The sequence below is a fragment of the Labeo rohita genome, chromosome 14 (assembly GCF_022985175.1).
Source record: "Labeo rohita strain BAU-BD-2019 chromosome 14, IGBB_LRoh.1.0, whole genome shotgun sequence".
Taxonomy (NCBI): Eukaryota; Metazoa; Chordata; class Actinopteri; order Cypriniformes; family Cyprinidae; genus Labeo; species Labeo rohita.
In genome coordinates, this window is record NC_066882.1 from 3,715,300 (window position 1) to 3,729,225 (window position 13,926).

General features: G+C 36.2%; 1 protein-coding gene across 2 annotated transcripts; it reads right to left on the bottom strand.

The window, feature by feature from the left end:
- Positions 1-1,773: 1,773 nt before the first annotated feature.
- On the bottom strand, positions 1,774-13,422 carry matr3l1.1 (matrin 3-like 1.1). Of its 2 annotated transcripts, none has more exons than XM_051127665.1 (22): positions 13,317-13,422; positions 11,339-12,811; positions 10,522-10,583; positions 10,150-10,188; positions 10,012-10,061; positions 9,823-9,932; positions 9,616-9,726; positions 9,346-9,471; positions 8,986-9,102; positions 8,755-8,879; positions 7,311-8,172; positions 6,721-6,760; positions 6,575-6,609; positions 6,348-6,479; positions 5,078-5,217; positions 4,789-4,993; positions 4,539-4,670; positions 3,452-3,582; positions 2,723-2,846; positions 2,492-2,630; positions 2,197-2,318; positions 1,774-2,094 (listed from the first exon to the last, which is right to left on the bottom strand). In XM_051127665.1, the coding sequence occupies exons 2-22, from the start codon at positions 12,602-12,604 to the stop codon at positions 2,065-2,067; spliced, it is 4,098 nt and encodes a 1,365-aa protein (XP_050983622.1). In that variant the 5' UTR covers positions 12,605-12,811; positions 13,317-13,422; the 3' UTR covers positions 1,774-2,064. The 2 variants fall into 2 exon arrangements, with proteins under 2 accessions (XP_050983622.1, XP_050983623.1); XM_051127666.1 differs by having other exon boundaries at positions 11,339-12,619; positions 13,317-13,412.
- Positions 13,423-13,926: the final 504 nt, after the last annotated feature.

The following is a 13,926-nucleotide window of genomic DNA, read 5'->3' on the forward strand; positions in this document are numbered from 1 at the left end:
CAGGTCCAATACCCTCAAATTTCAAATAAGAACGGTTACATTGTGTTACCTTGTAAGATGCACTGTTGCAGTTTTAATGTGTCAAACACAACTGTGCAGCTATTCTATTTGTCACATTTCTGTTTTGCATAAAACTGAAGAATATTTAATACATTCTACACTGTATTCTAAAATGATGATATTAACTTTTGCATGGATTGTATTGAAAAGAGCTTAGGTTCATGTAACCAGAAGTTTTAAGATTATCTTAACAAGCAAAGCAACTCAACATTATATTAAATAAAATATTTGGGCAACAGATTATCAAAATTCAAGCAGTGTCAAGGACCTGTATCTATGTATGTTTTTATTGCCTTGAAATTTTTTTTTCCAGATTCACAAACTTTAAAGGATTTCAAGGACCCATGGGAGCCCTGAAATTTGTCTTGATTTGCAATCAAGAGAGCAGGTTAACTCACTAAAAATTACACTTTTTCAAAAAAAAAAAAAAAAAAAAGGAATTCTCTGGCTGTTTTGGTCTTAAATCTCTCAAAAATTATCTACCCACATCTGACCACTATAAATATCAGCCTTTTTAAGATAATGTCATCATAAAGCAAACTTTATGATGTGGAGTATGTGAAATTAATTAGGTAATGTGTAACTTGGAATTCACATTCTCATTAAATCCATCTATTTAAATACATAACACTGCATTTTTAAAGAAAATTAATCATATCTGCATTTGATTTATAAATGTATTGGTTTTATTTATTTTGAAGTAAGTTTAGTTTGGAAGCCCATTTCCACTACTGAATTTAAAAAATATATATTAAAAAAATAAACTAGAATAAAATAACTAAATAAATTGCGACTTTTTATTTCACAGTTTTGGATTTTTATTTTATTTTTTATTTATTTATTATTATTATAATTTTTTTATTTTTTATTTTTTGCGAATTTGTGACATATATGCAAGTTCACATCTAGCAATTCTGACTTATTTTCTCAGAATTAAGACACAAACTAAATAGTAAGATATAAACGCAATTGCGAGTTATAAAGTCCAATTCTGAGGGGGGAAAAGGACTATTTTCTACGAATTGCGAGTTTCTAGTTTATAGAGAAAACAGAATTGTGAGATAAAAGCTTGCAATTACCTTTTTATTTTTATTCAGCAGCTATTTTCCATACGGCAGATTCACTAACATTACCGGAAAACGATTTTGGAGATCTCTCTTAAACAAATAAAGATCTTAAACACAACAAGAATGAAGTGGGTAATTTACCCGAATGACACCTTGAGTGCAGCTTTAAGTTTATGAAACAAGCGATAAGAAGTAGTAACCCATGTTACACAATCATTACGGTCTAACTTAGCAGTTACATTACACTGAATGTTCATTTCATGAGTAAATCACAGCCAACTCATTCGAATTCGAGTTAATAATCAAATATTTAACCGAGATGACAAAACGACAGTGCTGTTGTGAATGGCTAACATTAGCTTGACGACGCTTCCCCTCCATTCGAATCAAAAAGGCATTAACTGACCGCTTGTCCTTTACCAAAACATTTTATTTGGCTTCATAAAAGCCAAACGCTCAACTCACAATAAATTTAAGCTAATATGTACTGACACCAAGCTAAAATCAACTCTCGTCAAAATCAAATCCCACACATCCTTCTGCTTACCGTGTGCGGCCATGTTGAATTGTCATGGAAAAGGCATGCTGTGGGCGGAGACACCCGTTAGCTGTCCAATCAAAACACGCGTCAAGAAACCAAGCGCGCTTATTTGAGAACTGGATGTGTCTTTATTTGCGGAGAAACATTTTAGTGTATTCTGTTTTACATATAAATTGAATCCAGTACACTGTAAGAAACTACATGCTTTTTAAAGTATGAAACAAAGACAAAACACAGGCTAAAATGACAAAAAATAAAATAAAATGACAGTTTCTGCATTAGTAATGAATCAGTTAATCACTTAACACATATTATGATGATGTGAATTAGCTACAGTATGCTGTCATCACGAATGTCCACAAATTATTTACAGATTGACTTGATTCATATCATGGTTTATGTTGAACCGTTTCGCTCCTTGTGCTCCTAAAAGAAAAAGAATGAAAACACATCAGTAGATTTTCCACCACATTAAATGAAATCTGACTGACATGCAAAATAATCATGCAGGTAAGAAGTCTGGTTTGCCTTCAGCTTTTGATGATGCATTGGGGTCCTGCAGTGTTCGTTCTTGGCCTCTTCCTCACTAGCATAGATAGCATTACACAAGTTGCAGAAGTATCCGACCACAGGTCGAACAAACTCTGTACCTGTTATTGAAAGTACAATAGATCAGTTGTGCAAAAGCAGAACTGTACTGTCCATATAGCACAACCTTGAGTGTCTTATTGCTTTTATTAAACTGTACATAGGTGTTAGAACCTCTCATAGCTCAGTTTTGTTAAGCATCATGCTTTCAGAGGCCTGTGAAACACATTCTTACCAGCTGGATCCAGCACAGGTGTTGGCGTCTCAGACACAACGTCTGAATTTTCTGCCTTTGTTCCACTTTCATCATCAGCTGCAGAATCTTGTTTCTCATCTGCCTTTGAGTTGTCAACCTGATTATCATTCGAGGACTCCTAAAACCAGTGTAATTCATCATCAAACATAGTATCAGTCAGTACACTGCATTGCAGCATCTGAAAGCTTACAAAACACGGATTTGACCAACCTTGACATTCGCTGATGTTTGCTGCTCAGAAATACTGTTTTCTATCTTGGATTCATCATCATCATCCTCTTCTAAATCAATAGGTGGTGGTATAGAACCATCACGAGGTCCATGTAGGAAGTACCTAGCAAACAAAACACAGGGGTAAATTTGGTGGAGGGATGTAATGAATAATATGTAACTGATTATTCAATTCAATCAGACTGGTCACATTTTACATGTGTTACACATACATTGTTTGCATTAAGAAAATGTGCAAATTGAAAACATGCAAAACATGGAATGTGAGAAAATTGTTGCCAAAAAAGTCCAAAAAACTACTACACAACACAAAGTGTTTGTCCAGTTTTCAATAAGAGAAACAGTAACACGCAACTCTTTATTTTTCCTGTGACTATATGAATAATCCTATTACAGTTACTGTCCAAACACCTAAAAAGGCAATCAATGTCAAAGCTTATGCTTTATTACCTTGTTTGAATATGAAGTGCTTTTGTGCACTTTCTAACAAGCATTTTTACCCAAAGAAAAACATTTTTCCCTACTGTAAACTGACCACTTGACTAACAGTTAATGATGCTGACTATAATCAATTTTGTGTTTGACATTCAGTAAACAATATAGCTTACAACACGCAATAAAAAAAATGACAACTAAGTAATCAGCACTGCTATTTTGAATATGAATTACAGTACACAAAAATGAAGTGCATAAATTACTATCCAATACCATTTATTTAAATGAGCATGTTTGGTTGACACTAAAATCTTGGGATGTTTTCCAGCAACTGTAATTTTATTCATGTTGGCTGCAGCGACAACCTTTTCAGCATCAGCGGGACTTTTCATTTCAATCAGTCCCTGAGGGGAAAAGAAAAACAGTTTAAGATTCAATTGAACAAAGCACTGAATCTGTTTGAAATGCCGTCGAAAAGTTTGGGGATTTAACGTTTTGTTAAAGAAGTTTCTCATGCTCATCAGGGCTGCATTAACTAAAAATCCAGAAAAAAACTGCAAAATTGTGAAATATTATTTCAGTGTAAAATAACAATTTTTTATGTGAATATATTTTAAGATGTAATTTATTCCTGGGATGCAAAGCTGAATTGTTTTTTAGCATCATTAATCCAGACTTCAGTGTCACATGATTTTTCAGAAATCATTTTAATACGCTGATTTATTACAAATGTTGAAAACAATTGTGCTGTTAAAGTTTTTATGGAGTCTGATATATTTTAAGGATTCTTTAATTTATAAAAAGTTACAAATAACAGCACTTATTTAAAATCAAAATCAAAATACCATTTAAAAGTTTGTGGTCAATTTATTTTTATTCTTTTTTTAAATACTTTAATAGTAATAAATACTTTTATTCAACAAGCATGTGTTAAATTGATATGAAGTGATAGCAAAGACTTCTATTGTTAGAAAAGATTTCTATTTTAAACAAATGCTGTTCTTTTTCACTTTTAATTCATCAAAGAATTCTGAAAAAAGAATCAGTTTTCAAAACGGTTTCTAACATTGACAATACAAGTAATCAATCAGCATATTAGAATGATTTCTGAAGAATCATGTGACACTGAAGACTGGCGTAACAGCTGATAAAAATTCAGCTTTACATCACAGGAATAAATTACATTTTAAAATAAAATTAAAACAGAAAACCATTATTTTAAACCGTAATAATATTTCACAATATTACAGTTTATTCTAAATTTTTTATCAAGTAAATGCAGCCACGATGAGCATAAGAAAATTCCTTTAAAAAAAAACATTAAAAATCAAACTTTTGAATGGCAGTTATATCTACTAACCGTTCGTTGGACGCGCAACATCCAATGGCGTACTACTTTTCCATACGGCTCTGCGATGTTCAGAAATTCTGCATCAGTGTATTCATCGGGCATTGGAAGGTTTCTAATGCGAAGAACTCTGCCATATGATCCCTGAAGTATTGGAAAGCAGCAAATGTATAATCAATGATATGCCAGTGTTTACACATTTTGAGGTCTTCATAAAAAGACACTTTGCGATTCATTTTGTGAAATTATTTCTTGATTGTACCTCCTCATCACTAGACATTTGCATGATTGTGTCCATGTTGGTTTCCTTTGCTTCCTGAACCTCAGCATCTTCTTCTGAGATCTCCGTCTCAGCCATCACTACTGTTCTCTCCTCACTGGAAGCCAGTGTGCTTGGCGGCTCCTTATTGGTCTCTTCAATATCTTGCTTAACTTTCTCTTTTTCAGAGTCAGTGTCAACACTTTGCCTAAAACAGAAACAAATATCATCTCATGTGTTCTTCAGACCACACGAGCACAAAAGCAGAAGTAGTCAAGTAAATATAAGTTACCCCTCGTTCAATTGGCTGTATATCTTTGACACGGTTATCCTCAAGTTTCTGCCACCTAGTTTAATGTGTTGCCTTTTACACTCGGCTTCAAGTTTTGCAGCATCGGCAGCATTCACCATCTCAATTAAGGCCTTCTCCACCTGCAATGAAAACTTAATTAACATAATTCTACACATACACTACCAGTCAAAAGTTTTTGAACACTAAGAGTTTATGTTTTTTAAAGAAGTTTAAAATAACTGCTTTTCTATTTGATTATATATTAAAATGTAATTTATTCCTGTGATCAAAGCCTCATTACATCAGAAATCATTCTAATATGCTGATTTGCTGTTCAAGAAACATTTATGATTGATGAATAGAAAATCCAAAGATCAGCATTTATCCGAAATAAAAAGCTTTTGTAACATTATACACCAGGGGTGCTCAATCCTGGTCCTGGAGACTGACTTTCCCGCAGAGTTCAGTTCCAACCCTGACCAAACACACCTGAACCAGCTAATTAGGATCTGAAGGAGCACTTGATAATTACAGACAGGTGTGTTTGATTAGGGTTGGAACTAAACTCTGCAGGAAGGTCGATCTCCAGGAACAGGGTTGGGCACCCATGCTATACACTATACCATTCAAAAGCTTGGAGTCAGAACTGTTTTTTTGAGAAATAAATTATAATTAATACTTCTATTTAACAAGGATGCTTTAAATTGATCAAAAATGATGATAAAGACATTTAAAATGTTACAAATTATTTATATTTCAGATAAATGTTGTTCTTCTGAACTTTATATTCATCAAAGAAGCTGTTTTCAACACAATAATAATAATAATAATAATAGTAATAATAACAAATGTTTTTTGAGCAGTAAATCAGAAATCAGAATATTACAATGATTTCTGAAGGATCGTGTGACTGGAGTAATGATGCTAAAAATTCACCTTTGAAATCACAGGAATAAATTACACTGTAAAAATAATTTTAAAAAATAAAATTTTTCAAACAAAATTATTTTAAATATATATATATATATATATTTCTATATATTTCTAGTACTTTGGATCAAATAAATGCAGGCTTGGTGAGCACAACAGACTTCTTTAAAAACATTAAAAATCTTGCTGTTCAAAAACTTTCGATTGGTAGTGTATCATTGGAGACAAATCCTACAATGCTTGATTACAAAAATTAAGACTGCAAATGAACAGTATGACATTTAGCTTACTTTTTCCTTCTATTTAATGTGGAAGTTATACTTTCATTTGATTATTTTACCTTTCGATTGTTGCGAACCAAACAGCAGCCTGCCACATCTCCGTATTTTTTCCCGATTTTCATCAAATCTGCTTCACTATATTTTTTAGCCACTGGAAAACCTGCCACCTCAAGAACTTTGCCAAACTTTTCCTAAAAAATGTAATTAATAGAATAATTAATAGAAGACATCATCATTTGTGTTCCATATACATAATCACAAACCCTTTGAAGGGAAAAAGACTAACCTCAGTGATTGAAGTCGAGATCTCCATTTCATCACCTAAGACAGAACAGACATACTTCCTTAAATATTCTTGAAATGTAGTAACTAAAGAAAAACTACAAAAACTGTTTTTGTAAAACTGAATTATTCAATAACTGTGTAAAATACCTTCCTCCTTGTCTAGATTCTCTGAGAAATCTGCTGCCTCCTACACAAACAAACAGACTATTGTGTTTCTTTTTAAAAAACAGAATACCACATTATCACCACAAAGTTAAATAAAATGTGTACATTTCTTTTCAATCAAATGGGAATCAGTAATAGTCTATTCACATAGGGCATCAGTGTTAACGCTTTCATTTACTTTTGGTGACGTCATGCATTGCCGAACTGAATTGTGGATCCGTTGCACTGCGCCACTGGCGTAGCACCAGCGCAAGCGTCAGCCAATCAGATCGCCTTATGCAAATACCCTTTCACAGATGCTAGCCATTCATGTTCATGCAACACCACACAAGCATTGCGATTGGCTGACAGTCACATCAGCACCAAGCTTCAGACACGCCCTCTGTCAAGCGTTAAAGCTGACGTCCCATATGAATTCAGCATAAATGAAGCAAGCAGGACTTGAACATGTGTCACCAGAATGAGCACCAAAGCTGCTAGGCCATGGCTATAACAAATTTTTGATTTCCTTTTCTAAATGTTTAGTCCCCAATTTCATAATGTAGGTAACTGTTATTCTCATTTGTGTTTACCTCCTCCATCGCCACTGTATCGTCTTTTTGCTCTTCTTGTTTAAGCTCTTCTTGGTCTTTTTTAAGTGCTTTTTGCTTTTTCTCAAGCTCTTTTTGCTCTGCTTGTTGAAGCTCTTCTGTAAGCTTTTTTGTCTCCTTTTTAAGCTCCTTTGGCTCTTCTTTAAGCTCTTTTGGCTCTTCTTTAGGCTCTTTCTGCATTTCTTGAGGCTCTTTCTGCTCTCCTTGTTGAAGCTCTTTGGCTTCCTTACAATCACCTGATCTATCTGAAGTTGTAGCAGTTGGTACACACTCTGACGTCTCTGGCTTTACGCTAGATGTGTCCATGTCTAAAGGTGTAGTCTGATCATCTGACTCTTTCATAGCTTGGGCATCTTCAGATGCATCCTGCTCCTGTTCCTCTGAGGTATCATGTGCCTCATCATCCATCTCATCGTCTACTGTGAGCTCATCTTCTGAATTCAGTGCTTCACCATCATCTGCTATAACAGCCACTCCTTCAAGATCACTATCATCAGCCATGATGTCAGACTGATCGTTGTCGTCTTCAACCTTCTCCTCCACGCTCTCTTCCGTCGTTGTTTTTGACTTCTGGTCTTTCGAAGGAGAGCTTTTTTTGGAACGCGACTTGGATGAGCTGTCCCGTCTAGAGCTCTCTTTGGTTTTCTCCCGTGAGCGTCGACTTTCTTCTCGTTTCTTAGAGTCCTGACTCTTGCGAGATCTAGACCTCTCTTCAGAAGCTCTTCGTTTGGGGCTGGGAGAGTCTCTGTGGGATCTCCTTCTTGGACTGCAACTCCTCCTCCTCCTCCTGCTGCTGCTGCTGCTATAAGGTACTGGTGATTTTTCTTTGTCAGCATCCTTCGTACTAGACCATGAAGAGAAAGATCAAGCATATTATACAAGTAGAATGGAAAAATTCACACCAAATTAAAGGGATGGTCTAATGGATCTTTTCGAAGGGTTGATTGTGTTTTGTTGTGATGCAAAGCAACATGTCTTTATGCTTCGTTTTTTACAAATTGCATTGTTTGTCAAATATTATCAGCTAGCATAAAAACGGTCGGTCAATTTCCTGTTTCTGTGAAGGCCCTCCTACAGAAGTTGGCACTGGGCTCCGATTGGTTAGCTGGCCGACTGTGTTGCGATTGCCTAAACCGCCTCTAGTGCGTGTCTAAACGTCCCGCCCCTCATCAGCGGCATGTGCTCCGATTGTATTGTAAACAATGGCGCCGTCAATATTGCTTATCAATTTGAGACCGAATGAGATGCAGAGGATATTAGTGAGAACTAATTGTATCACGCAGAACTTGCTACATTACACACTAACAAAAGTTAAAAAGGTGAAATCGTATTATATGACCCCTTTAAGATCAAAAGTGTAATATCTCTAGTGACATTCAACAAAACATACTAAAATCATGTCCAAATGCAAAAGAAACAGGTTTACCCAAGCGTCTGGTACTCGGTTGAGGAGCAAACATTAATGGTTTTTCCTTTTATTTTGAGTGAATTGGTTGAATAGTGCTTCACCAATTTGTCAGCCTCTTCTGCACTGCTCATCTCCACATATCCCTGTAAAAAACACAGTCTTTATACAACATAGGTGACTGTAGAGAAAGACATTCCATAAGAATAAGTAAATAAGTAGAAATATTTGCAAAATAATAAGCTCAGCTACCCGGGTTGGGAGAAACAGGGAATTCTTTACTGCTCCGAAACGCTTCGCAACGGCCGTCAACTCTGAGCGTATGCCATCTCCAGAAGGTAACGGTGAAAAGCTCACCACACGAGAAGTCTGTGGAACATGAAGGAAATCATTCAATCACCATTGGTGGCAAAGTAAAACAAATCAAGTAAAATCTGTAAAATTTCTAAATGGAATGGCACTTGGAAAACATCTCTGATCCTTTCCTAATACAACTGAATGGTAGTGAATGTAGTTGAAGTGGATCATTCAAGTTAATTACCATACTTTGCTTCATAAGCAGTTATCATTTAGATGAAGTGCTGTTTTGTCTGATGAGCATTCATTACTCACCTGTAGGAAACTGAATGCTGCAGACAGAGTAAATACAATCAGTTCTCCTCTGATCCTCAAAGGGTTTTGGTAGAAATATTTTACTATATCCTCTGCCTGGCTTGCCGTTCCCATATTCACGAAAGCCTAAAAATATTAAATAATAAAAAAAAAAAATAATAATAATAAAAAAAAATGTATTTAAGCCAAAATTTAAAAAATGTGTGGAGTTTTATATATTAAAAAGATTCATGCATTTGTTAAAGGAGTTCTAAAAATAAAATGCCTTACCATTCTAGGTAACATAATAATTTTGGAAATTGCACCAAATTGGCCAAGCAATTTTTTCAGGTAAGCTTCGTTCACTTCATCCACTTCAAACTTGACACACACCACTTTGCACTGTAATCAAACATAGTAAATAAATAAGTATAATAATGTATAAACATTAAAACAGCAGTAAGTGAAACATAAATTTAAAAAAAAAACAAAAAACACCTTATTGGCTTCAGTGTTATTGCGTTTTTGGTTGCTTGATGATTGACTTTTACTGTTCGACGCTCCACTTCTGCTGGCTGACGACCCATTTCTACTGTTTGATTTTCCACCTGACAAAAGCACAACATCTATAGTATCTAAAATATCTAGATGCTTAAATCACTATGAAGAGGAGGATGAAGACTTTACCTCGTTTCTGTGTTGTTCTGGATGTGGGTCGAACAGGTTGGGGGTCATTTCTGTTAAAGGGTATATGTTTAGCACGTAATTCAACAAATGTTGGAAATGTGCTGTTTTATGACTTATAAAATGAAGGAATGACTATACCTTCGAGCAGATTGGATAGTCTGATCCCATGCTGGATATCTAATGAAGAAGGATATTTAGGTTTCAGCATTTTGGCCGTCGCTTTTTTCTAAAGGTTTCAATACATTCAAGGTTTGCATTTTATCAGTATATGAGGTCATACCAAATTACAAAGCGTCATGGTGGAAAATACAAAAAAAAAAACAAAAAAAAAAAACTTTACTTTATACAATATGTTGTGAAGTGCACATACCTTGTCTCTACTATTAACTTATGATGTTAAATCTGTTAATGCCCTCACTCTTTCATGTTTGGAAGAAAAACTATTTCGCTACAACATGACCACATAGGAGTTTTAGATCAAAATGTAAGAATAAAGTTGAAGATACTTACTTTTCCACAAGACTAAGTTGACTATTAGCATGTTGGGCTCCTTTTATATGCACAGACCAGTCCTAAAACACAAGTAATATCTCTAAATATTCACTCATGAGGCATTAAAATGTATGAGTAAGTACATTTATGGCCCATATAGTTACGACAGACTTCCATCGAATTGAAATAAAAAGTGTTTGCAAAAGTAATGTATACTCTTGTGAAAAAAATGAGTTTTTCACACCCTCTAACTGCATATGCTATCAAAATTGACAGATCTTAAATATTGGGTGTTTTCTCTCTTAAAGTCAAAAATCAAACAAAAACGACAAAATCTTCTTAAGAGCACAATGACCCGTCAATTATTAAGTCATTAAGTGAAAATCCTTCATTGTAGCCCTTAAATCTCATTCCCACTGCATATATTCAAACTTGTTGCATCAAGATGCATCACACCCGGGTATGACTTGGTCTGTGGTCCTTCCATGTCTTGTGACCAAACATGATGCAGCATATCTGCATATGCGGAAACGGGAATGAGATTTGAGGACTACGGCAGTGGGATAGTGACGTTAGAAGATTTGGCATAGAGCGCATGAGTCGAATGGACTGCTTTTATGTAAAAGTTTTATGTTAAACCTGGTTTAGATCAACATGACACAATTTCCATTCCGGGGTGAACTATACCTTTAATGCATTACTACCTATATCGACAATAAACATGCTACTTCGACTTACCTCATACGCCACAGTATGCTCATGTGTATTTTGCCTGCAACTTTCAGGTAAATAGCTGGTAATGTAGAATCTGTGACAGCAAAAATAAACTACTTACCTTATTAGAGAGGACAGTGATATCGCAGAGCACGCATGCGTAGGGAAATACTGGTGGAGTTTTCCCGTGGAAATCTGACGCCTCCTTCCTGGTAGGCACTCTAGGAGCCGACTCCGTCCTCCGGTGGTGTGAAGATTGACCGATGTCTCTGCTGGACAGGTGCGAGGTTGGAGCAAGGTCTCTGATGGACAGGAGCGAGGGTAGACCGCCTTCTCTGCCAGACAGGAGAGAAGATGAGCCGACGTCTCTGCTGGACAGGAGCGAAGGTGGAGCGATGTTTCTGCTGGACAGGAGCGAGGGTGGGACGGTGTCTCTGCTGGATAGAAGCGGCTGTAGACTAACATCTCTGGTGGACAGATGTGAGGACTGGCCAATGTCTCTACTGGACAGATGTGAGGAGTGACTGATGTCTCTGCTAGAGCGATGTGAAGACTGACTGACATCTCTACTGGACAGATATGAGGACTGACTGACGTCTCTGCTGGACAAATGTGAGGATTGACCAACGTCTCTGCTGGAGCGATGGGAGGGTTGGCTTGCAGAATCTCTATTGGACAGATGTGAGGAATGGCTGTCGTCTCTGCTGGACAAATGTGAGGATTGACCAACGTCTCTGCTGTAGCTCGAGTAAGACTGCGAGACAGCGGACGTTTTCTGCCTTGATGGTTCTGTGGCATAAGACGATTTATCAAAATAAGGCTCCTTGTCTTTCAGATGGTTGTACTCAACCACGTAGTTGGAATCAGAGCTGGTGTAGGTGCACGCTGGAGAGTTTGCTTGTTGGACATTTTCCCAGTGGTCGTCCCAGGTTGGAAGCTGCTCTCGAGGAAGGGAATATGACTGACGGACTGGCATATCCAAAGGATACTCGACCAGCTGAGTGTGGCCCCTGTCGTCCCAGGAGTGTGATGACGAACTGGCTTGGAGCACAGTGGACCTAGATGAAGAAGTGCCAGACGCTTTCTTCTTTTTAATCTGCGCAAGAAGGTCAGGAAGAGTATCGGTGGCGATAAGATGCTCAGGAAGCTCGGCCAGAGTTTGAAGGTCTTCGGCATCCAGTCCACAGCTATGCAGAAAAGACAAAGCCTTGACAGACGAGAGGACAGGTTCTGATGAGGATGGAGACGTCTGCTCTGGAGATCGGCTCTGAATTCGCGACCTGTAAGCGGTAGACTCCCGGTGATAAAGTCGCTGCGAGTCTTTGTATTTGTCATTGCTCGCGCCGTAATCATCAGGTTGGTTTCGGTATGGATGGTTGTACGACATGTCCAATGTCCAAGACTGTCCAAGACAGATCAGATAAATGTAGGAAATCAAAAAATCAGCTGTTCCAGTGGCTGTTCACCTGTTAAAAAGATGTTAAGTAAGGAGAATTTGTTCTCCTCGTATTGATATTACATTATTGAAGGCATCAGCTCCAGGTGGAAAGATCTGCCGGTGAATCCAGTGAGGCGTCACCTGTATCAGTCTTACCTTGAGATGAAAAATCAAATCATTCACACTTTGTGGATGTCTCTGGGTTTGCTTAATAAAACTTAAGCTGTATCACACCAGCAATATGACAATAAATATTAAAGTAACTTTTAGATGACAAATGTGCATGAACTTTGTTAAAAAATATGTTTAAGGGAAAGCAACTTTAACTGGACACCTTTATGCTCACATTTTTAATCACTTTCGCTTTCATTTCAACATGCGTTTATAATGGCTGTTAATCATTAAGTAAGAAAAAACAATGGCATGCCAGTGCTTGCAATTTCACGAGGTAGTTTGTTTTTCAGCTTAAAAATGAATAACTTGACAACTTTTTTTCCTGGAAAGATTGATCTGTTGTTTTCGGGTGCTGATGCTAAACGCCATTTTCCGTCTTGGGCCCTAAATGCTAACCGCTAGATTCCCGCAATAACATCATACGACGCATCATCACATTACAGATATTAGTAAGGAACTAATCACTTTGTATTGACTAAAAACTCACCTGCACAAGCTGGGATAAAGCGCAATTGATCGCTAAGTCTTTGCAAAGCAGCGGTTATGGTGAAAGCAGCTCTTCTTCTCGTCTCGGTGTCTAAACCGGAAATGCGATCTTTCAAAATAGAGGTCACCAAAGATGTGTTGTTTGTATGGTTAAATGTAAATAAAATGTAATGAATGACTTATTACATTTTTGATGACTTATTTATTTAGAAATAAATAATATACACACTATAGCATTAATTGTTTAGAACAGAACTTAAATATAAGGTTAACTTAAAAATAAAGATCTGATAACACTAATTTATTACATCGTGTATTACATGTATACAATATTTGTCAATACTTGCCATTACCAGTGATGCTACTAAACTATGGTTAAAATGTTTAATTATATAAAGAAGTTGTATTATATAAAGAATTTTTTTTTTCCTTTGCCAAAAAAAAAAAAAAAAATAAAAATAATAATAATAATAATAATAATAATAATAATAATAAAAGCCTTGGAGGTTTTTTTTTTCCAATTGACCAGACACAGACAAGAACAAAGTCTAAAACTGACAATTTATTTTTTATTAGTGCTGTTAAATTGATTGTAAAAGTAAGTTTGTTTA

What these genes read in the sequence shown, in the direction of transcription:
- matr3l1.1 (XM_051127665.1), bottom strand. Translation starts at nt 12,604, where the DNA reads ATGTCGTACAACCATCCATACCGAAACCAACCTGATGATTACGGCGCG. An exon ending in ATACAGTGGCGATGGAGGAG is followed by an intron (nt 6,761 to 7,310) that starts GTAAACACAAAT and finishes TTGTTTGTGTAG; the next exon opens with GAGGCAGCAGATTTCTCAGA. An exon ending in TGTTGCGCGTCCAACGAACG is followed by an intron (nt 3,583 to 4,538) that starts GTTAGTAGATAT and finishes TTTTCCCCTCAG; the next exon opens with GGACTGATTGAAATGAAAAG.